We start from the raw sequence: 24301 nt of genomic DNA, 5'->3' as shown, positions 1-24301 counted from the left end.
GGCTCCCGTCGCCGCGCTCCCTCCCTCTCCCGGCGCCGCCCCATCCCACCCCAGCGGCGCGGCGAGCGGAGGGGAGCGCAGGGCAGCGGCGCGGCGAGCTGCCGGGGCAGCGGCGATGTGAGTGCCGGGGGCCGGGAGGGAGCGGGCACAACCCCCCGCCCTGCGAGCCGGGGTCGGGCAGTGCTGGTGGCGTGTGATGCAGGGGCCGGGCCGGGCCGGGCCCCCGCAGGCCGTGGGGAGGTCGGGGCCAGGGGGGCTGCGGCCGTGCCCCGGCTGTGGCCGGCGACCCCCGCCCCGCTGAGTGAGGTGTTTCACTGCCGCTCCGGTCCCTCTGTTCCCGTCCGGCCTGCCGCTCTCAGGTTGTTTGTTTCTGCAGCGCTGTCTTGCTCTTATCGCCCCAGCCCAGGCCGGGCAGCTTCTCCTCCCGCCGGCGGGCACTCGGCGTCCCTCAGAGCGGGGCGGGAGCGCTGCGAGGGATGGGGCCCGTGGCTCCTCACGCTGCACCCCCTCTCTGTACCCTTGCTCACCCCCGCGCTCTCTCTCCCTTCCCCTCCCCTGCACTCCCTCCTGCCCTCTCTCCATCCCCCCGGCCTCCCTCCCTCGCTGTTACCTTGCGGCCTCCTTTGCCGCCTTTGGTTCTGGGCGAGGCGTGAGGAAGAAAATTGCCTGTGCCTTGGTTTTACCCGGGCATCACTATCTGTTTGAAGCCTTTCATTAGGAAATTTGTGTTAATACCTGGCCACCTTTTGGGGAAGGGGATGTGTAAAAGTCAAGCCGCTGTCTGTATTAGGTGAGAATGGCATATAGAATGGTATGTCCATCTGCTTGTTTCTGTTACTTTTCAAAATATCCTAACTTCCGTGCTGAAAAAAAAATCTTGATGTGTTCAAACATTTCTTTAGAGGTCTGTCTGTGGGGCAGTACTTGATGGTGAGCTATGTGAGCCTGCCTTGCAGACTGGTACAAGGTACAGCAGTGTTCTTAATTTTAGTTATTGCTAAAATTATACCTGAACAGATTCCTGACCCAATTTATGTTGCTGTTTTTTTCCTCTCTTCTAATTCTTATCACATTCTTCCTGACATAGCCCATATCCTTCTTCTGCATCTACAGCAGCAGACCTCTGCTCTCAGGAGATATCCCTGACTTCAGATATTTAACTTTTGAAAGCTGACTCAGACAGTTCACTTTAGGTTCCCTGTGTAAGGATGAAACACACACCTAAGGAGTTCAATATGCTTCTCAAGTGTCTCTTTCGGATGCAAAGAGTGCTGGTTTTGAGATGACAGTTTCCATCTGTTGACAGGGAGAAGTGAGACAACTCTACCTCACTGTTTAAGACAGCTGAAGTAAGAGGAGATGACCTAGAGAACTGCAGCTCCATACATGCAGAAGGCTGCCTTCCCTGATATCTTTGTGCATTCTTGTATGTTAAAAGTATTTGTGGCATTGGAAGTGGTTGAGTCACCATCCCTGGAGGTAGCTAAAAGACACATAGACGTGTCACTTAGGGACATGGTTTCGTGGTAGATTTTGCAGTGCTGGGCTAAGGGTTGGACTTAATGATCTTAAAGGTCTTTTCCAACCTAAGCGATTCTGTGATTCTGTAATTTACAATTTTGAAAAGAGGTCTGGCAAAGCAGATTCATGCAAATACAGGTCAGGCTGAGCAGCTTCTGCAGACTCTGGTTTCCATTGGATATTGTAATTCGTATGTAGTTCACAGGGGGCTAGTGTAATGATAAAAAGAAGCAAACATTTGGGTTGTGAATTAGAATTTACCGAGGGCTTGAAAAAAATATATGACTTGAGGGCCAGAAGAGCAAAGCCCTTCCAGACAACTGCTATGTTTCATGTGGATGAAACTCTCATCTGGCTCTGCTCTGTAGGAGCCCACGTATAAACATATATTGTGTGATCTATTGGAAAGCCAGCAAGCTGGGGTTAGGCAGGACAGTCCCATGTACTCACAGTGTCAGGGATAATCTTTTCCTTACCTTATTTTTAAATGCCTTTAAAAAAATCCAAAAGTTAAGGATATTTAACTAAGAAGAGTTTTTAGAGTACAGTTAGTAAACTATGAGTGAACAGAGTTGCTGTGAATTGTTGGGGAGTGTGAGTCATTAGTGGCCATGGCACTGGGACCTACTTCACAGTACAAGAAAGCATTTTTGATCTTCTTCTACTTTGCCAGTCTTAGCATTGCGATTTTAGATCTCACCAATACTGGGATATTTGAATTAGAATTAGCTGTTCTAGAACAGCTTCCCATGTGGAGGAGGGTCTGTGGTGGAATACATGGAATTCTTTTTTTTTTCTTCTGTACTTCTTTCCATTACAGAAGTGTTACTTTTGTTCAGAAGTATGCAGTATTTCAAAGTGTTCAGAAATAATAACAGATTCTGTCCTTTTGACTGGCTGTTATAGAACAGCTGCAGTATCTACTCTGAATTAATTTGCTTGTGTACTGGAGAACTTGAATCTTACTCACACACGTGTATTCAAGGCGATGATGCACATAGCAGCTCGTTAGTGCTCAAACTTGCAGAAAGCTCTGAGATGTTACATTCTTGTAAAGTGTTTGGAGGTTGTAGATACTCAAACCAAAGAAGACTGCTGAGCCCATGTATTCTGTTTTTTACCCCTGAGGGCTTCTGATTTGGACAGATACATCCTGGATACAAACCCCCGGCATCCCTGCCGGATTTCAACTCAGATATTTTAGAACAGAGCTATTCAAAGCAAATGCTTCCAGGTTTTGTTTGTACAATAAAATTATTTTTCATTGTGTTCAGAACCACCAATTGTTTCTCGTTCCCTCTTGATTTCAGTACATGGTAGTAACAAAGTCCTCCGGCCCAATCTCCACGTAAAGCTGTCTCAGCTCAAGATAGCTACTCTGAGGGTTTTAAAGCTTCCCTTTGTAAGGAAGCTGTTTGCACCACCTGTTGAAACATTACTGGTACAGTAACTTGTGAGGAGAAGCAGTCTGCATGTTGAGAGTTCAGAGCCCTGCACTCTAGTACTTGAGTTACTCTGCAGGTTACTTCTGAACCTGTCCTTTTTGCATACTCTCAAACGCTGCATTGGGATGCGTAACCTGGTCACTGCAGCATAGACTATGTGATTCTCCTGGCTCAAGAAATGCATTGTGCAGAATATAAGTACCCGAGTTTCAGTGCTTTCTCTCTGAGTTGCACCGTTTTCGTATCTTTTTGGAATGGCAAGTAACAGGCATTGTTAATACAGAGTTGCTACTTGTTCTTTCTCGTCTTCTTGTTCACTCTGATGTTTTAAATTGGTTTCAGAAATCTGAAAATGTTTTTAACATTGATCAATTTACACTCTGCTGTTTGCAGACAAGACTTTGTCATCTCATGAGTTCAAAAAAACCAGCTTGATGTTCATTTCCTCCTTTTCCTTCCTTTTCCTTTAGTCCCCTAAATTGTTGTACATTCTTTTTCTGAGTGGTATGACCAGTAAAAGTTGAAAGAAGATCACTGTTCTTGGGGAGACACCAATTGGTTGTGAGTTAGTATGGGATTTCCAAGTCTGGATGGGTCTACAGCAGTTTGCCCAGAGGTTGCCCAGTACCCATCTGTATTGGTGCTGCCCTGTTCCCTGGTAGCAGGCTACCAAATCAATTTGCTCAGTGAAAGTCAGGCTCCAAAGAGACTTGGTCCAGAACCCTTCTGCAGAGTTAGAGCTTTGCAGTAAAACTGGCACCTCTCTCTGGGTCTGTGTCACCGAGCTCCCTTTTGGGAGGCACGCCTGGCAAAATGTGTGCAGTGCTAAACTTCAACCTGCAAACCTGGACAATGCAGATGTGATGTACTCTAGACTGTCTCCTTGTTTTAGTAAAAGGAAGAAAGGGAGTTGTACTGGTGTTGTTCAGCTGGCCAACTGTCTAGTCCTTAGGAGGCTGGCCCAGCTGTAGAGCTGAAAACAAGAATCAACCTTAACTTCTGGCAGAAGACAAGGAGTCTTAAAAGCTGTACTATTTTGACTGCAATGACTTTATAAGATAGCTATTTCCCATGACTTTTACACAGTTATTCAAGAATAAAAAACCTTTGTACTATTTTATTCTCAAGCCTGTATTTGTCAGGTTGATAAAACAATCACAGACTTAAAAAATTGTCATGGATCTGAATTGTGACTGGAGCCCATGAAGCACCTCAGTAAAGTGGGGTTTCACTTCAATTGCTGCTCTTTTCCAAATATTCCTCTTTGGTTTGCTCTCATTGCAGCACTACTGGAACTTTGCAGGTTCTGCTGTTGTTATAGTGGCAGGTGTTATTCAATGACCATTTCAGCTGAGCTTGCTCTTTTTTTTTCCAGTGGTGTCAATTCAAGTAGAAAATCTTTAAGATAAATAGTTGTATATAAGATTCGTGCTCATAAGCCGCAGAATTGAGATCATAAGTTACACAATTTCATTAGTCACGAAGTGCAGGATTTAAGGTTCTTAGGACAGCTGTGCACACTACCATTTACATTTATTTTATATGTAACAGCAGAGAGACTTTTTATGAAAGCCAATACGAGATGAAGCTAAAATACTTATATCAAGATGTGGATTTGTACTGAAGCCACAGGTGTGCCCTCAGGTTCTCCAGAGTGATTACTCTATGTATTGCTACAGTGGTTTGTAACAGATGTGGTGACCAGCAGCATTTAGGAAAGAAATCAGTGTAAAATAGAGCTGTGAAACTATGGCTTGTCAAATTCTCAGGTATTGACTTGTGGTGGATGCAGCTGTACAGTCTTAATTTTAGCACTTACATTTGATTCTGTTGAAGAGAAAGAGCCTCCTGTCTTAGGTTAAACTTGGAAGAAGGCAGAGGTTCTTGCATATCCAAAACATGCAGTGAGGCTTTTTTTAGTTTATGTTTTCTATCAAAATTGGTCCATTGCCATAGGAAATTTAACCCTGCATTTAGCTGGAAATTTATTGTAGATGATGTCAAACAGTTTAGAGACAATTTATGGCTCAAGCAGGAAAAGTGAACTTGAGGTATTTCTGAGCTTTGAATTTCTCCCTCCCACTCAGGTGGTTTTCCAGCCAGAGCATTAGATTTCTTGGGCTTTGCCCCAGTATGTTTGGGTATAAGTCTCAAAAAAACCCTTTTAATTAAATGTGTGACTAAGTAATCACACAGTTCTAAAGTACACCATTTAGGGATGAGCAGATTTCTGTTTAAATCGAGGAAAGCCCAGCTGCTTCTTTCTAGATTTCCAGGAAATTGCTTGAAAAGCTGTGCATTGCTAACCATGCTATTGCTTATAGCTTGATATATTTTTGCAGAGTACATCCTTTGTACTTAGACTTTGAAATACTCATAGCCTCTTGGCAATTGTATTTTTGTGTGAAGCACTGAGGGGAGAGTGTATTTTGATATCTGCTACAATTGTAGGAGTTGAGTTGATCAGGTCTGTTTCTGTAATTAAAGATCTGCTCACACATATCATAAGGATTGAGGGTGTTATTGTTGTGCATGGAAGAAGTTTTGGTTTTATTCAATATCAGGAAGTATTTTCCTTGAACTTTGTACAGTGATCTACATACAAAAAGCCAAGATTCAATTTTTTTGATGTTATCAGCATAATTGTGAATATTTTTTTAAATTTTGTCCCTCATTCTTTGTCATTTTAATTTAAAAATGTAGAAGTCTGTTGTTCAAATGTCTTCTGGTGAGCCAAAGCATTGTGTTTGTTCCTGCAAGCCAATGAGAAATAGAATTGCTTCTACATAAGTCTCATCTGGCATTAGAAAGCAGTTTTTGATGAAGAAACAGCCATTGGAGGTTGTTGGTTTTATTGTTAAGTACTTTGATATCCTAACTTTTCAGCTCTGAAGAGTTTTCCCCAAGTTTGCTTGCTTATCTAATTACATGGGTCAGAAATTCCTGCTTTTTTACACTGAAACCAAACAGTGGTTTCAGTGTAAAAAATCCAAACAATTTACTGCTGTGTCTGTGACCCCACAGGTCAGAATCTGGTCCGGGATTCACTCCCCACAGTAGCTCAGTGTCGTCCAGAACTGCACCTTTGTGTTGCTGAGTTCACTGTGTACAGTATCCAGCATTTTTATGAAAAACAGTGCAAGTGGCACTTTTCTGACTGTTCCATGTTAAAATGGGGTACCTAGAGCTGCTTTTTTATCTCTGGCTTGCTTTGTTTCATATTTCTGGTTCTTACAACACCAACTCAGTTATAAAAATTCTGCAGTTTTTGGGGGTCAGATGGTCAAAATCCCAATACTGAACTGTGCTTTATGAGACACAGTTGTTAATACAGCTACCCTTGGTAGGCTTGGTTTAAAAAAAAAAAAGAAAACCAAACTCTTAGTATTTAATCACCCAATGAAGACTAAATTTAGTTTCTGAACATATATATAAATATATATGAAAACCTGTGGCTTTGGTTATTGTTTCAGATTATACATCTTTTTTTTTCTTTCCCCAGGGCCGATTACTGGAAATCTCAGCCTAAAAAATTCTGCGATTACTGCAAGTGCTGGATAGCAGACAACAGACCTGTACGATGGTCTACCATACTATGTCCATTATTTCAAATATTAGGAATTTGATTTACAGGCTTTAAACATCACTTTTTGATACTAGTCTGTTGATGCATGAAATTTGTTCTATAAAAATGCCCTTGTAATACTTGTAGTGCTTTAAATATATTACATCAGAACCAGATACCCACATACACGATGGTGTCTGCTGCTCTCCTTGGCAGTAGAGATAGGGACTAAATATCTGACCCTGCTTATTCTTTGAGTTCTGTAACTTAACATTTGGTCTGTCTTGAAACTGTCTGCACCTGTCCTTCACTTTCATGTGCAAGTAGAAAGCAAAACCTGGCGTCTGTACTGTTTGTATGTGGTAGGCACAGTACAGCCAGTGCTCTGAGCTCTTAAAGCAGGTTTCTTTCATTTCACACAGCCCACAGAAGCATTACTGGGTTACAGAAAGGTGTTTCAGACTTGCAGATGCCTTCTGCAGACTACTAGACACATTGATGTCTTCCTTAGCAGTAGGTTTTGCATTCCTGACTGGATGCCAGGGATACTCCTAGAGCTGAGCTTCCTCTGGCTTACAGTAAGATACCTAATTAGCTCACATGAACTGCAGGTATCTTCTCGGAGTAAGTGAAGAGAAATACATGTCAAGGGAGGGATTTGAGCAATTTATAAAGTGTGTCTCTAAACGAGATGAGTCATCCTGGGATGTGCATCCTCTGCACATCAGTTTGTGCAAAGGTCAGGCTTAGGCATCTAACATCTGAACACCCAAATGAGCACAGATGTTTTTATGTGAGAACTGCATGAGGACTACCACTGTTGTACCTGAGCTTCTGAACTCCTTCTAGCTCCTACTGGTGTCAGTCTTTCTGGCAGCTTTTTGGTTTGCAGACTGTTCTGTTGTCCTTAGTTATCCAACTCTCACACTTTGCCTTTTCCTCCTTTTCTCTCTCTTTTTCAGATTTTTGAAGCTGCAGATTAGTTTAAATTCATGAGATATTTCTGAAGTGCAGCATAATGTAATTAAGGGCCGTAGCTAATACTTGGAACCCTAAATAACCCATATGGTTTTTAAAAGCTTGCATGAGAACAGGGACAAAAAAAATCCTGATGATACGTGGAAGGATAGCATGAAGAGGGAACCCAGATTCCCTGTTGTCTCTAACATGTGTGCTGAGCAGTATTATTTGAAAAAAAATGAATCTTATTCTAATACTATGAGATTACTCATAGTAATCTCATAGTATCTATGAGATTACTCATAGAATCTAATACTGTGAGATTTTACAATTTCTCTGTTGAATGTTTCTCAGTGTTCCTGTATTCCTATAGCCATTTTAGAGCTGTAGTGTTTGCTGTAAGTCTTCTCAGAACAGGTTGTATTTAGGCTTGTTCAACTAAAATTAGTCCAACTAAATTTTAAGTAACTAAAATTAACTGTTTTAAAATTGTATAATACATATTACTTTTCTTGGTTTTTTTCTTACTTTGAAGAGCATTGAGTTTCATGAAAGAGGAAAGAATCATAAAGAAAATGTGGCAAAGAGAATTAGTGAGGTAACTCAAATATCTTAATTGCACAAATGCTTATTTTTATTCTTTTTCATTATCAGGTTGGTTTAATTTATTCTCTTGGGATTTGTTTTTGTTTGTTTGTTTGTTTTAGATTAAGAAGAAAAGCTTGGAAAAGGCAAAAGAAGAAGAAAACATGTCAAAAGAATTTGCAGCAATGGAGGAGGCTGCAATGAAAGCATATCAAGAGGATATGAAAAGGCTTGGAATTAAGCCAGGTAGTTCATACAGCTGCCAGAAGATTAAAGACAGAATTGAAAGAATATTGAATAGGAGAGTTTTGTCTTAAATTAGGTTTAGGAGTGAGAGAGAAGGCCTCCAGGACTGTTGCTCATTTTAAAAAAAATGAAGTCTACAAACTGCCAGTAGTAGAAGTTGCAGTACAGAGTATTTATAGCGATGGTATCCCCTGATCCATGGAACAATCAAATTTGGAGTAGAAAAATTAAACTGTGTTAACAGAAAGGCTGTAGTTAGTGCTTTGAATCAGCAGTGCAGCTTCCTTTGATTAATTTTATATTTCACTTTTGTAAGTTGGAGGAAAAAGTTCCCATGAGTAGCAGAGGCTGGCTTCTCACTGGTATGAAACAGTGGAGATGAGAATCTCCTATTCAGCTTGCAGCTCAGCAAGTACCTTTGTTCTGGACATTGAAGACATATTATCCTTTAAAAACAGGTTTGTAGTTTCAGGCCCCTATAGCAACTGTCTTTTCCATAACTCTTTTGTTTTCTCTTTTGTTGTTCAGTTAGAGCTCATTGATCCTTATGATTTTTTTCTTTGTAACTCATCATTTTAAATTTGGATGTTGTTATGATGCTATAGTGGTACAAAGCAAGATTCTTTTAATGTAGTCTTTTAAGTGCACCTGCTAGGAGTATAATACTAATGATTTTCACTCAGTAGTGAAAATACTCATAAGACCAAAGATTGCTATTTTCTGTTGCACAGGAGTGACTAATATTTAAGTTCAGAATAGTACTCTTTTTTCAAGGATATTTTTTTCTCCAAGATGATGTAGGTTCCAGTTCAACACAGAGTAAAACACAGAGTAACACAGTGGAAACTAAAGCAAAGAAAGAAAAGAAAGAGAAGAAGGAAAAGAAAGAAAAGAAAAAAAAGACACCTCCGGACGCCTCAATGCCATCAAAAATTGAAACAAAGGAGTGGGTGCAAGGATTATCTCCCGAAGGCTATACATACTACTACAACACAAAAACTGGAGGTAAAAGCTACTGAGGAGCAAGTGCAGATATAATTCCCAAATATAAGTGAGAAAAGACTATCTGCATTTTTTTTTACTTCTCTGCTCTTTCAGTAGTATGCTGTTAATTAAAATGTGAACACTTAGATGGAGTTTTGGTATTTAACATTTGAGACTTGAGTATCCAGCATTTCAGACTGGTTTTACTGTTGATTAATAATGGAAGAATACAGTAATTCCACAGTTTCTGGAAATGTTTAGCGTGCCAGGGGTTAAGTACACAAAGATAGCCGTGTTCTTCCTGAAGAAGCTTTGTGATCAGGGATGTGAAATAAACTCATTGTGTCTTTCCACATTACAGGATTTATCTAACTGACTTCTGTTGAGGAGCTCAAGTTGTGATTTACTTTAGAATATAAAAGCAACTCTCTTTTATGATTAATGAGAATGTTACAAACTATTTCTTATAAATTTAACAATTGGCATTAGTATTTACTGTAGTCTTTCATAATTTCATAGTTTTTTTTTAAACCAAAAATCCTGTATCTCTGTATCAGGCATAGTAATAGAGTCTGGAGGGTTGTTAGCTCCAGTAGAGCCAGCTGTAATTATGATACTGTGGTTTATTGTTCATACCATCGTTTGGTCAAGGGTTATTCATATTCCAGAGTGGTGTATATATATTTATATACTTTGTTTATATGTGTGCACGCAGCAGTGTCATATCCTTTAGATCTGTTTCTAGTAAAAATTATTAAGTATCAATGAAATTGAACAATGTGAAGCAGTGAAATGTGCTTTTGTTTTTTAAGAATCACAGTGGGAGAAACCTAAAGGATTCCAAGGCAACTCTCAAAACTCACAAACGGTAATCAAATTATTAAAAGTTTTCTTTGTCCTTGTAAACACTTAAATAATATAAGCAATTTGCAAGTTGTCTGATTGAGGAAGCTAAATTTTTTGCCCTTTAAAGTTAGGAAAATATAATTTGAATATGTAGAATATTTTATGATAAACTGCAGTTTTACTATAGAAATCCTATTTGGCTAATTTGTCTGTCAAGGGAAGAGAAGTAATTAGTGATGGTTGGGTTCCTGCAGAATATACTTCTTTTATGCTTCAACCCATGCTTTCCAAGCAATGGAAAGCTTTTGGGAAATTCTGAATAAATTCTGTTAAAGCTTTTTTGAATGAAATGTAATTATAAAAACTAAATATTACACAGTTGAAGTCGATAAGCTTCCTTAATCTAAGGCAATACTGAGACTGCATTGTCAGGTAGTTAAGAAAAAAAAGTCCATTTTTTTGTGTTTGCTTTGTGATATAGTTACATAATAAATTGTGTTTTTACTGGGTTTCTTACAATCATGGAACATACATGCAAGCAATTATTCAGCAAAATTAGTATTTAGTACATTACTTAATTTTCCTTATTTGAGGCACAGAAAAACTTGCAGAATAGTCCAAAGGCAGAAAAAGTTATAATTATGATTAATGGGGTTTTCCATGATACTTACCACTCTAGGATTTTTGTGCTTCACAGCATTAAAAACAGCATTTTTCCAACATTCCTGTGATGTTACATTTCCCTGTTTTCAAGATAGGTGTCATATATACACTTTAATTTGATGTCAGTTTTGTTGGGTTTGCCAGTGTTGGATTTTACACTAGAGTTCAAAAAAACCTTGGTGTTTTCAGAGTACTTGACATTGTGTAGCTCTCTGTCTTTACACTGCATGCTACTCTGGCTTTTTGATTCCCTTGTCCTGTGGTTTTGCACAACTTGTTAATCAGCACTTCAACTTTATCTTTCCAGTCGATGCATAGCATTGCAATATGTAAAGTCAGTCTTACTGTAGCCTTCCACTGAAAGATGTGGTCCTGAAACTAATCTTGTATGGGCCTTGGTACATATTTACCCTGACAGTGACCTAGTGCAGGCAGTGAGGCATCAGAGTTTAGGTTAGTGCTTTGGAGACTTATTTCCCTGCTATCAGCATTCTGAATAATCAGAAAAAATGCCAATGTGGGCAGAGCAGATTGGGGGCCAGAAGGCACTCCCTTCTTGGCATCAATATGAAGTTAGCTCATCCTAGCCATATCAGAGGCACACACCTTCAGCCCCCAGTATCTCTAACACCACACAGCTGTATTTTGCCATTCCTCCCTTACCCTGCTCAGTGACTTCGTCCTGTCTTGAGTTATTTTTGCTATCACTAAAAACAAGCATTTGATTGCTCCCTTATTTAGTCTGAGCTAGGATATTGGGCACATTCCAGATCCCTAGCAAGGACTTACTGCCCAGAAATTAAAGGGCATACTTGCAACACATTGTGCCAGGAGCCCTCCTGGTTTTACATCACATTAGGTTTTGCTCAGACTTGGTAAGCAGTGGGGAGAACAGGAAGGGGCATGTTGAAGGCTGCCTATAACCAGTTAGACTGAAAGTGTGCTTCTTAGCATTTATGTCACACTCAGTGTGCCTAGTGTCAGATTTTGGCTGAAAACCTCTAACCAACAGGTCTACAAATGCTCAGGATCTAATTCTTAATAAAAAGAGATGGGTTATATGTTTTTAGCCTCTTTATCCTTAAAATAAACTTTCCTTTTGCTTCTTTTGTCAAAACCAGCACACTGAAACTTCTGAGGGCAAAACCTTGAGAAAGCTTGATTCTGAGGGCTTTTGTGCCTTTGCCTGCTCTGAAACTATCAGTACAATTTTTTGTGTTTACAGAGTGGGTGCAAGAACTTCAGCTTCTGACTGTGCTTTTATTAAAGAAACCCCAAAGCTTTAACAATATTAAGCAAATGTATAGGTATGCAAAAGCCTGTCGGTATACACATACAATTACAAATACAAATACAAATCTGTATACAAATACAATTTGGTATTTAACAATATTAAGCAAATGTATAGGTATGCAAAAGCCTGTCTGTATACACATACACATTTATTAATACCAAAATAATATATGGTGAAGTTGCCCAACACAGAGCTGGCAGTATTGGTACTTAGGAGCAGGGAAGTAGTTGTGTGTGTAAGAAGGGATGAAAACTGGTTTCTTAAGGAAGATGTTAGGGCATGTGTAATGACTGATTATATAACTGTAGCTGATACTGAAAAAAAAAAATTACATATCCACAAATATATACCCGCAAGTTCAGCCACATTTCATGTTTATTTATTAATCAGTAGGGAAAAAGAGTGCATTGTTGAAATTGGTGCTTTAAATTGTTGACATGCAAAGTTTGATTCTATAATTATTTGTTGCAATGTTCTGGTTTGGGATAAATTTTTATTTGTTTGGGTATATTTAATTTGTGATAAAATTTATTGGTACTAGTTTTCTGTAGCCCTCACAAAGACCTAAGTCTCCTAGAGAATTTTTTTCAGCCGTCTCCGCTGAAGACAATGACACAAATAGGAAATTACAGCCTCAGGGGTGAATACTTTGAGAATACCCAAACATGTAAAATAATGGCCTATATAAAAATTTAAACAGTATGGCAACAGTTATTATGCAGCCTCATACTAATTATCCACTGTTTGAGAAATAATTGTGTAGGTGCATTTGCAGTATTTTAAGTTGTGGAATTCCATCTTATTGGAGTCAGAGGAAATACTTTGTAACAACATTAGGGATTCAAGGTTTAAACCAGCAAGGTGCTCACAGACAAAAAGTACTCAGGGGTTGAATAGACTCATAAGTGATGTATTGACTGGTCCTGAAAATTTTTTTTCATGAGCTCCTGTATCTTTTTCCTAGGGAGCAGAGTGGGTGGAAGGTGTCACTGAAGATGGTCATACCTATTACTATAACACACAAACTGGAGGTAAATACTTTCTTCTTAAATACTGCGTCAGGAGAGAGGGTTTTCAGAAAAATCTCTTTTTTTTGTTTTGCAAATAGCTGAATTTTTTACTAAGTTTTGTATTTTTTTAGTTGCTGGCTTAGTTGGAATAAAATAGTTGCTTAAGTCAGCAGTGGCTTTCTGGCTGCATTGTCAGTGTGCATACATTTTTGCTTCAGAGATTTTTTTGGACATTCAACTTGCAATTCTAAACTAGGCATTAATCTTTAACTACATATATATTGAAATTACAATTTGAAAACTAGAAGAAGGCAGGATTTTGTGTTGATGAGCGTGTAGAGCTGACTAAGAATCTCTTAAACTTTTGCTCTTGCTGACATAGCATTGATAAGAAAGTCCAGAATCTTGCCTCCTACTTCTTTTCCACTTTTTTCTCCCTACATGGGGAACTTTGTGGTAACTCCGTCAGAATAGCATCTGAAGTTTTCTAAATCTATTTGAATCATTTTAAGGTCAATGATGCCTCTCTGGAGAGCAAGTGGGTTTTTTTGCTGGCTATGAGTTTTCCTTCTGCAGTTGGGTATGAAGTGGCATTGCTAATGATGCCAAGAATAGGGGAAAAAAAACCCAACCCAACCAAAAAAACCAACCAATAAAACTAATCCAAAACCTTTTCAGTTTTTCACTGGGCCACTCCCCTGCCCAAAGGATTTGCAATTTCTTTTGAAAGGGAAAGGAGATGTTGGTTATTTTTAAACATTGCTTTTCAAGTTCAGATACATTTTTGACTATGTTTGCTGTTCTTTTAAGTACTTCATGGACATATGACACTTGTGAAGAATATGTTTCTAATCATCACATTTGGCAGAATTTTGGCTTTTGAGATTTCAAAATCCCTCACTTTTATATAGCTGTAAGTGTGTGTCTTGGGAGTGCTTGAAAATTACTTCTCTGTTCTGTTAACAGTAATCCCATCCTCCAATGACAAGACACATTTTTAACAGAAATAAATAGTTATAAGTGTCTCGTGTCAGACACGTAACTTAGGGCACTGCTGGCTCCGTGTTTGTTGTTACGAGTCTGGGAGGCTGCACCTACTGCACTCTTTATGAGGCACCTGGGAAAGTGGAATTGCTCAGTTCCTAATCTGAAGCCAGGTGACAGCAGTAACTTTAAGAGACTGCCCTGTTCATGCAAATTCATGCATTGCCAGTTTCTTACATCTTTACTTCTTCAAGATACATCTAGGCATTTACATGTTGTGTTGTTTGCAGTTAGGAAAAAAAGTAGGGATTTTTACATCTGAAAGCTTATGTAAAATTCTAGACTGAAACTTGGTGTACTTTTGCCATATTCTTACTAAAACCAGTTTTAAGACCATTGAGTCAACTTTTTTTGAGTATTTCTTCTCAGTGTACATACTGGAATACTACTTTTAAATTGAAAATGAGGATATATGTGTATGTATGTATCGTGTCTGTACTTCCATGTCTTTTCAGATTGATGTTTGTATTTCCTTGTTTGCTTGAGAGCTCTTTTAATTAGAGACCTAATATTACTAAGAAAAGTAGCACTAGAAAAGGGTTTAGCTGCCTGGAGACCTGAAGCTTGCAGTTATCATTCTTTACTTTATCATGTCCTTCTAATCAATGAACAGCTCAAATCAAGTAGGCACATCTACAGGGCAATTAATTTATTTGTCTGTCCAGTGTAAGGATGAGAGGGTCACAGTTTGCTGTGTGTGATGTTTTTTTGTAAGAGCTAATTAAAACAAGCTTTAACACCAGTGAACTCCGCTGTCCTGACTGTGTCTCTGCTGGGAAGAAATGTTATCTTTCTGATTATGGTTATTAAAACAAATGTACCAAACAAAGGCAAAAGCTTTTTGCTCAATTATTTGCTGTATTTTTGCATAAGGCAGCACTGCTTCTGAAAGGTTATGTTGTCAAAGCAATAACAGATGAAAACAAGAAGCATAAATAATGTGGTTGTTCAAATGTCTTGGACAGTATCCACATGGGAGAAACCGGATGGTTTTGTTTCATCTTCAAATGAGAAGGGTCAGCGTGACAAGCCTGCAGAAACAGCATCTGAATCAGACTCAGAAGATAGTGAGGATGAAGCAGAGAGCTCAGAAACAAACTTCAAGGTAAGTTTTCTTCAGATTTATTTTGCATACATGATCTTATACTAGAAAATTATAACTGAATCTTTGATGATTTGTGGTAGGCTGTACTTACTGAAATGAGATTAAAACGTGTGACTGAAAGTAAAATTTTGCACTTAATACAATGAATCTTTATTCAATTATTTGGCTCATTAGTGGCACTGTTCCAGAATAGAAAGCATGATCTTTCCTTCAACACACCTGAAGTACCTTGAATTCTACAAGACATGTGATGGTCTCTGAGAAAGGTCACTGTCATCTCTCTGAAATAATCCCCAAAATGGTTTGGATTTCAGTGTGAGGATGACTTCAACCTTTCATTGGTAAATGTGACTGCCAATAGACCTTCAGGGAATACTTTGGACTGAAAATGACATGGTTGTAATTTCCTTATTAAATTGAGAAAAAACAAAGCACATGGTACAAAATCTGTATCAATCATATATTTAAAACATAAATTAAAAACTTGAGATAAAACATGTGATTATGTCTCTGGTTGGGTTAGATGGTTTCCCTGAAGCTGGTAATTCAGAACAGACAGAGGCAGTTTAAATACAAAATGTATTCCTAGACAGGTGTTAATGGTGAAACACATACTTTTGTATCACTGTGCATCATTACAAACTGCTATCAGGTATTAGCAATAAGTGTGTGCATCTGCATATAAAGGAAGTTGCATTTGAAAATTTTTCTCTTTATTTTAAGATATGCTAAGCTTTTCAGGTGAGTTTGTAAGTTTGCTAACTTCAGCCTTGGTAGATGGGATTTTCCTGCTTTAATTTCTTGTAACATTGAAGACTTTGTTTTCATCTATAAAGCTCAAGAAGAAAAGTATGTAGATTATATTGCAATATGAATTGATTGCTTCAATAAATTACTCTTGGTTGAAAAGCATGAATAGTAGATAATAAGTAGATAATAATAGTACCAAATAAAAGATGTAAAATAAAGCTACGTTATGTTTTTATTTAGGCTTTTTTGCTTAAGATGGGTTTTTTCCTCTTTAGAGGAAAGGAGATAATGGTGAGGAATCAGAGGAAGGGAAAAAATCTCCCAAAGCTAAAAAGTTAAGCCCTTATGGGAAATGGCGAGAAGTTAAGTCAGAAGAAACCACGGATAAAGAGGAGAGTACATCAGCTTCCCAAGAATACTCTGGTGATGGATCTAACAAGAACAACCCTTATGGGAAATGGAAAGCACTTAAGGAAGTAGGGGAAGAACAAGAAGAAGAAGAAGAAGGAGGGTGAGTAGCTTTTTACCATCCTTATTTTCATAATATTGTTTGCAAGAACTGAAGCTTTTTCCTTGGAATTCTGGCAGAATTAGCACAACTGTGATTGGAAATGTTGCTCAAATACAATTCTTTTCACAATGATTATTTTAAGTAATAGTTCTCCATTGCAGACAGAGGTGGTGTTTTGGGTTTTGTGTACAAGTTCACCATGAGTACAAAGTAAATTGAAGTGATTTAAGAATCATAGTAATGCACTGTTTTTTTCAGAGGCTGAGTATCAAATATTTAAATGTTGTTACTCTGATGTTATGTTCCTTACATCATCTCCTTCAACAAACTGATTCAGCTGCCCCAGGAGTTCCTGTGATCTCTCTCTCTCCCATGTCAGAACAATGAACTGCAGATGTTTTCATGAAGTGCATCTGATCAGAAGGGTTGTTTTTCTGCATAATGCCTGTGGTGGATCTTTTGTTTCTTATTATTTTTTTGTTTATTATTTACTTTAAATTCAGTCTAGACCAACCACAGTGCCAACCACTTCCAGAAAGTTTATACTTTCGGGATACTACAACAATGGCATTTTCTCAACTTGCCATCACTCTTGTGGCTCCTGTTTGGGTGCTTGAGCCAGATCCATCTCTTCCTAGACACTTGGAACCTCAGACTGGGTGTAGTACACGAGCTGACACCAGGCTAACACTCAGTAGTAGCAAAAGTATTCTTGTGTGGATTGGCCAATGTCTCTGCAGCAGTGTTGTGCTGGTGCAATACCTGTGATTTAGGTAACTTTCTGCCAGCTCTTCGGTTCTTCTTCTTCGTCATACGCTTGTGCCATAGGTTATCCTTGTGGAACACAGTGTTTTGCTGCTGACCCCTTAAAAGTGATAGGTCATTTTTAGTTTTTGTCTTTGATTTGTTTGGATCAGTATTGGCTGTGATCCTGCCCTCCGAAGCCGCCTCTCCCACCTTAGGATCACTGTCTGATTTGGTAAGCTGGGTCTCTTTGCCATGCAGTCCCTTCAGAATGGACACTTGAGGCAAACAACTCAGTGGTGCTCTGGCAGTGAACCACTGCTACTACTCACTGTCTCCTGTCTTTCAATAGTCTTAAATTTACAGACATACAGCCCTGTTATCTCTTGCAGGACTGTTGACACAATGAGTGCTTGGGCCATGCTATACGTTCTGTACAGAATGAGGTATTCGTTTGTTACTTTTTATGGCAGCCCACGCAGAAGAAACAAAGAACATGGGTGTTTTTTCTTGATGCCTGTCATGATGATAACTGCAAGACTGCATCTAGCTCAAAGCTGTTTTGTGAAATAAAAATAGCTGTTGCTGACTGCAGTACACCATGTTGTTTTCTCCGTGTAGATTAACCCTTTTACATTTTCCTCTCTTCTCCCAGTGAAAAAGTGGACCTGGAGCTTCCAAGTACAGAGAGTGACAATGTAGCACCCCCAGTGCTAGAGGATCCAGAAGAGGAAACAGTCATATTTAAAGAGAAGACAGTCACCTCCCTTGGAGACCTGACAGAAGGGGTGCCAACGTTTAAGAAGAGGAAATTTGAAAATGGAAAATCCAGAAACTTAAGACAAAGACTAAGTGATCAGTAATACTTAACAAATCATTTTAGATTCTGTTTAAGCTAGAGTGAATCAAAAGTTTAATATTTTCAACAGGCTTTTATAAAGAAAGTGTTGGATAGAAGTTAAGGATTTATAGGTAATAAAACATATGTGAGTTTAATATTTTTTTATTTTATTTTGATGTGATTGGTTTTGGAATGGAAGTTTGTGTTAAATTACTTATGCAATATTGTAAATACATGTATTCTTTATTGTAACCATGCCATCCAAGTTCTATTTGCTCTGTGTATGCTGTTTTAAATACATTTCATAAGGTTTTTTACTCCTTTTCTAAGTATGTGAGAATGTAGTAATCCTTAATCTGACAAAAATGAAGCAGACCTTTTATTTTCATAGAGGAACTGGATCAATAGAGTATACTAGAGAGTAAAATCGTCCCCCAAGATTGTTTATGTGGCGTAGTTTCTCCACTAACGAGTAAAATATTGTGCTTACTAACCTTCTTCTGATCACTTGCAAAAGAGTGGGTGGTGAGACTGCCGGCATTTCAAACTGATCATTTAGAAGCTGTTTTTAGAAGAGTTAGTCACATCAGTGCCACCCATTCCAAATGATGTTCTGAAAAATTGTGTATGTGCATAGTAACTGTATTAAACCTCTGCAGAAAATCTAACCCTGATGAATCCTGACTTGTAGTAACAGCACCAGAGCCACCCCTGTTGGAGTAGACGTTTCTGTGATGTCTTCCTGTCTCCTGCTTTATTGTTGTCTACTTGAACTTTTCCTTCCTTTTACTTACCGAGTTTTCTTTTTTAGTCTTGCTTTCTTTTTGTCTATTTCCTAGCAAAAAACCCACTTGCCTGATATTTCAATGAAAAAATACTTTAGAGACTTGGCCCTGCTACAGCATACAGGACCATTTTTGAGGTGGTTGTGTTTTTTCTGTTGATAAGTGTGTGTTTTATGGTTGCAGTGTTTGATAAGCTGAGAGGGCCTAAGTGTGTTGACACTTCATCATTCTCAGTACCATAGGGGAGGAAACCAAAAGATCAGGCGAGCTGATGGCTGCAGAGTCCAAGATGACTTGGACATTTTCTTAAGGATTGTCCCACTTGGTGGGATTGGTCTGCATTTAGCATCACCAGGATTTGTTGTCTGTGTCAGAATACAGCTGCACTCATTATATATAATATAGCCATCAAACAGTGAACCAGAAAGGTCCAGATAATGAATTTATTAAAAACTATGTCTCTGTTCTTAAAGCTCACAGTGTTTTGTTCAGGAGAGTCTCAGTCAAAAAAAAAGAAGGAATGTGGCTAAGGCAATTGTCAAGAGTCCAGTAAAATAGAGTTGGTAACTGCTGAGCTTGAATTTCTTTGAGAAAACAACTATTAATGTGTTGGCTCAATTGAGAAAGGAGTGCAGGATAGGGAATCTGGTTTGTTCTGTATTACAGTGGAAGTTGAAGTTCTTTTTTCTATTCTGTGACTTTTATTGTATTTAGAAGAGAATGAATTATTGTATTTAATCCCATGTGTTTTCTTGGCTTCCTCAGGGTTGGTGTATTTTGGCTGATGTTTGTTCTGATAAATTTGAAAGTTTACTGTAATATCTGACCCTGGATTATTATTTGGAGATGCAGGACACATGCAGGATGCTTCCAAGTCTGAGATGCAGGAATGTACAACATGTACTCCCAGGAGAGTTTCTTATTTTTTAGGGTTTGTTCTTACTTGTGCATTTCTCTGGGAGCCTGCTCTTACTTGAAGTTTTCTTGTGTTTGTGGCCAGTTTAGTCTTCCAATTTACACAAGTCCTGCCCTTGAGCTATGTAGCTTCACTTCATCTTGAATCCATCACATCTTCTCTCTTTGAAATCACAAACAGCATCCTTGTGTGACAGGATCTTCAGTGTCCCACCAGTGCTTCTCATCACCCATTCCAGCCTGCGTCTGCCTGGACTACACTTGCCTAGATGGATTTCCCTGGGCTAGTTCACCTTGATTAAGGCCATGCATGAGGTCACCAATACTTCTTAGCATACTGAAAGTAACTCTTGATACTTCCTTAAACCTCATTTGCTTTTCACATGACTCACCCACTGTCTGCCATGGGCACCCTTACCAGTGACTTACCACTTCATCTGATTCTTTCTGCTCCTTTGCTTTTGCCAGCCTCTGTGTTACCAGCTGGTCATGCTTTCCTTTCAAGCACAAATCTTTATTTTCTTAGACTTTTTTTTGTACTGCTGTACTCATCCTCCTTCTGTTACTCCAAGCCTAAAGTAGATGCATTTCATTATGATTCCTGAAAAGCTGTTTTTGTTTATTAGTACAGTTGTATTGAGCAGTATAGGGCTTGTTTGTAGGCTCCACTTTTAATATCCTCTGAGGAGCATAGCTTTCCTCTTTTAGTGAGGTTCCCAAAATATTAGCATCTTTCCTTTAAAATGCTTTGTCACTTTGAAGTGGTCACAGGCAGCGATTTTAGATACCTGTAACTAAATCTCTTGAGCAGATGTTTAAAGACATCTGAAAATGAGTGTTCAAAACTTGTTTCCTTGTGGAGCTGCTGTTAGTTGTAATATGAGTCAAAGGTCTTTGTATTGTGTTAAGTAGACAAACCAGAACATTAGGAAAAAAGATTAAAAGTTTTCTTTGCTTACAGCTAGTAAAGTTAGTTTAAATACCATACATGTGGTTTTAGCTGATGTGACTTTTAAAGCCTGCATTTCACAAAGAAATACAGCACTTTGCTCTCCACTACCTCTGAAAGTCAGAGACCAGTTAATTCTTTGTTAAGTGTAAGTTATAAAAAGGGCCAGTTGAGTTTTGATATATCCTAAACCTAATTGTTAATTAATTAAACCTAATTGTTTAATTTTGCACCATGCTGTCATTCAATTTCCTTACTGTGTATCTAAACCAAATATTTTCTGCTCTACACAAAAATACTGTCTTGTGTGAGATTTAAGGCAGACATTGCTTTTCCAGGACATCTGTTTTGCACGGATCTCCCTCCCTTCTGTCCCATCTCCCTGCAAACTCTTCTGCTTTTGGAATTTGTTATAGGAGCCTTCTAGGTATTGCCACTGTTATGCTCCTCATCTGCTAACCCTTCTTTGGGCTGCTCTGGCTTTTGACAGATTAATGTTCCTTTTACTGTTTCAGCCAAGCGTTGTCTTTTCTGGCTGATCTATTTTCTATCGGACAGAGTGTTTTTATCTGCTTGCATGTTTTTATTGCAAGCTCCTTGACTACACCATTGGTTTTATATGATGTCATAGACATTATGAGCAATATGAGGAGAGCCAGAGAGCAGGGGGCAGTCATTGCAGTTTCCAATGATGATTTCTTCTGTGTGGTTTTGAGCCAGTCACTTCACTGCTCTGTATTTTTCTTTCCTTGCCTCATGTTTTCATCCACCTCGTCTGCTTAGAAAGGCAGCTTCACAGCATAAAACTCGTGTGTGTTTTTACAGCAGGGCCTGCCTGAAGTTGGTGATGCTTTCAGAAGAAAATATATTGCATATACAGAAAAAAGAAAAATTATTTTGTTGAGCATTTGCTATGCCAGGAGCTGTGCAGAGACTGCTCAATTTTAGCCATGTTATAGAATAGTCCTTGTTCCTATTTAGGCTAAAATACATTTTAATCCTTCACCTGCAGATTTGTAGATTGAAATCCACACTTTCCTAATAGGGTAAAGTTTTATTTGACCCTCATAGATAAAATCTGTGCCTGCAGCATCATCCAGTTCCAATATTGTTTTAGAAGTGGGAGGGCTAGGGAGATCATGACATGGATCTGAGTTAAATTCACTAACTTGTGCATGTATAAATATTTCTCCTTTTTCTTTTTTCTTCCCTGAAAGAAATTTTATTTCAGCACAAATTTTGGCATCTCAGAAAGGGAGTAAAAACCAATTTCATGCTGCTTGGTTTCTTTGATGTGTTTTTTGAATTGTGTCTCCCCTTTTTTAGTACTTTCCTTATTATTGCTGTCTTCCTTGAATTGTCTTCCTCCAGTATTCCCAGATATGCAAATCTCTGTCACCGCTGTGCCGTGTTTCTGTTGTCCTCCTTCACCTTCTCCCCTGCTCTGCTGAGGTTTCCAGAAAGCTTTGTGTTCTTCTGTAGCCACCGTGTGTCCAGGTCCCGGCTCCCAGGAGCAATTCTGCTGCCTGGTCTGCACTGTGACCTGAAGAGCCCTGTCTGTTTTCCAACAACACACAAGCTAGTTCAAGACTTTATATGTGCTCTTTTGATTTCCTTGATAATTCCTTTTCCCAAGACAGATTCCATTCCTCGTACAGGGTTTGCAGCCCTTAGATCCCTTTGCTTGTTGGTACAAAAGCTGTCTTTATACCTCCTTCTATCAGCTGTGGCAACCCTTGGGTTCTGTCAGCCAGACCTCTTCAGTCTCGCTTCTATCTACCTCTTAAGTGCCCCCACCTTCTACCTGCTAAATTATTTAACTTAGAATTTGTGTTAACCGTTTGTGTGATTAACAGGTTTAGCTTTGTGAAGTGTTTCAGGATAGAACTTGAATAAAATTTTCCATACAAAGCAAAAAGTGTTGCAAATTATCATCTCAAAAAGGCTAAATTTGCCCAAGAGGATTCCCAGAGAGCCAGATTTCAGAGATTCCTGGAGAATTTGGGGGATTCCCAGGATTCAAAAGCAGATTTGATTTTACCTGTAAAACCATGCCTGCCTGTTAAAAACCAGCAGACAATGTTTTACAGACCATGGACTGGAGACAGTGGATTTTAATGGCTTGCTTGGGGTGATTGAAAAGCGTTTGTTTTAGTTTAAAAGTAATGTCTGCAAAGTTAAACAGCTGGTTTGTCTTCTCAGTTGCAATTACAAAGTATTGCAGGCCCTTGAAGTGGAATTTATATGAAAATACTGAATAAAGCTTTCATTTGAACAATCTGTGTTTGTACCATCGTGCATCTGTTCAGGGGGTTTAGGGCAACCTGGGAGTTTTAGGGGTGCAGATTCTGTTCAAAATGGAGCCTGGGGTAAATATAAACTAAAATAGGTCTGTAAATATGGAAATGCTTCTTAAAAATAAATACTTCTATTTTGTGGCCACCAACAGAATATCTGTGTGCCTTCCTGTAACACCTTAAGCAGTAACTGGATGTTGGTTCATTCTGTGCATCAGTTATGAGTAACAAAAGCCCCGGATTTAAATTTTTGAAGTTTTTAACTGAGTTCAGGTTAAGATTTGTTGCAGTTACTGTTAGTAACATTCAAAATAAAGCTGAATATGTGAGCTTTTTGATTATAACCAACTGTGATTCAGTATTTCATATATTTGCTGGCCTGAGGAACAATGAGCAGTGCTCTGAGGGTCAGGTGCACACTCGATGACTCAATGAAAGCAGTCGAGGTGAGGTACCCAGGCTGCCCTCCTTTTCCAGAGCATGAACATCCATCTCTGCGCTGCCATGGAAGGGCTGCTGCTTCCATGCACACAGCTTTCGTCTGCCTTCCCTGCTGGCTGGGTGAGACACTGCTGTGTGAGACCTCGGCAGAGAATGAAAGAGGTCCAGGAACTACATTTCCTATCAATCAGCAGGAGCTGCAGAGCGGTGAAGCTGGTGCCTTGCACGAGCTGTGACGTGGCGTCTGTGGGTAAGGTCCCCAGGCAATGCCGAGGGGAAGCCAGGCAGAGGGTGGAAGTTTATGTTTGCTGTAACACTATTTGACAAGGAACGCTGCAGAAGGCTGTTTTGAGCAGAGGAACGTCCTCTTGCTCTGTTGTGTTGTTTGTTTTTTCCCAATAAACTGTTTACCCTTCTTCTCCCCATGCTCTGTTACTGTAACTTTTCCTGCTATTGATTTCACTGCTGAAAGTCCTGACTGCTTGTAGGAACCAAAAAGCCCAAGCTGAAATATTCCATCCTGAGAACACCTCAGAAATAGCAGTGTTATGCTACACACCCCTTCCTTGAGGACAAGTGCCAGGCCATGGCCAAACACAATCTCTCAGCTCTTACATCGCACCGAAAGGCTGGGGTGGAAGAGCTTAGAATAAAATATGCCTTCAAGTATTTTTTAAGTTTGGAGAAAACACTTTCAAATAACATGTTCTCGATGAGGAAAAGCAAATATATCTGGTTTTGGTAAAGCAGAGCATTGCAGGCAGTGGCCTCCAGTAGAAGTGTTTCCACTCTATCCCAAA

General features: G+C 39.1%; 1 protein-coding gene across 3 annotated transcripts; it reads left to right on the top strand.

Moving 5' to 3' along the window:
• The first annotated feature begins 4 nt into the window (after positions 1 to 4).
• On the top strand, positions 5 to 23043 carry WBP4 (WW domain binding protein 4). 3 transcript variants are annotated; one of them, XM_041466968.1, is made up of 10 exons: positions 66 to 117; positions 6469 to 6541; positions 8027 to 8089; positions 8199 to 8322; positions 9115 to 9327; positions 10119 to 10174; positions 13074 to 13140; positions 15129 to 15268; positions 16294 to 16529; positions 17929 to 23043. In XM_041466968.1, coding segments are annotated over exons 1-10 (1182 nt in total). In that variant the 5' UTR covers positions 66 to 115; the 3' UTR covers positions 18137 to 23043. The 3 variants fall into 3 exon arrangements, with proteins under 3 accessions (XP_041322903.1, XP_041322904.1, XP_041322902.1); XM_041466970.1 differs by lacking the exon at positions 6469 to 6541 and having other exon boundaries at positions 11 to 117; XM_041466969.1 differs by lacking the exons at positions 6469 to 6541; positions 8027 to 8089 and having other exon boundaries at positions 5 to 117.
• The last annotated feature ends 1258 nt before the right edge of the window (positions 23044 to 24301 follow it).

This window comes from Pyrgilauda ruficollis, unplaced genomic scaffold (genome assembly GCF_017590135.1).
Source record: "Pyrgilauda ruficollis isolate IOZ18807 unplaced genomic scaffold, ASM1759013v1 scaffold20, whole genome shotgun sequence".
Taxonomy (NCBI): domain Eukaryota; kingdom Metazoa; phylum Chordata; class Aves; order Passeriformes; family Passeridae; genus Pyrgilauda; species Pyrgilauda ruficollis.
The sequence above is the reverse complement of the archived record's forward strand: the minus strand, read 5'-3'. Positions and strand labels throughout refer to the sequence as shown.

Excerpts from the sequence above, each read along its gene's own strand:
- WBP4 (XM_041466968.1), top strand. Across the intron at positions 8,090-8,198 it reads TGGCAAAGAGAATTAGTGAG|ATTAAGAAGAAAAGCTTGGA; the intron begins GTAACTCAAATA and ends TGTTTGTTTTAG. Across the intron at positions 13,141-15,128 it reads CTATAACACACAAACTGGAG|TATCCACATGGGAGAAACCG; the intron begins GTAAATACTTTC and ends TGTCTTGGACAG.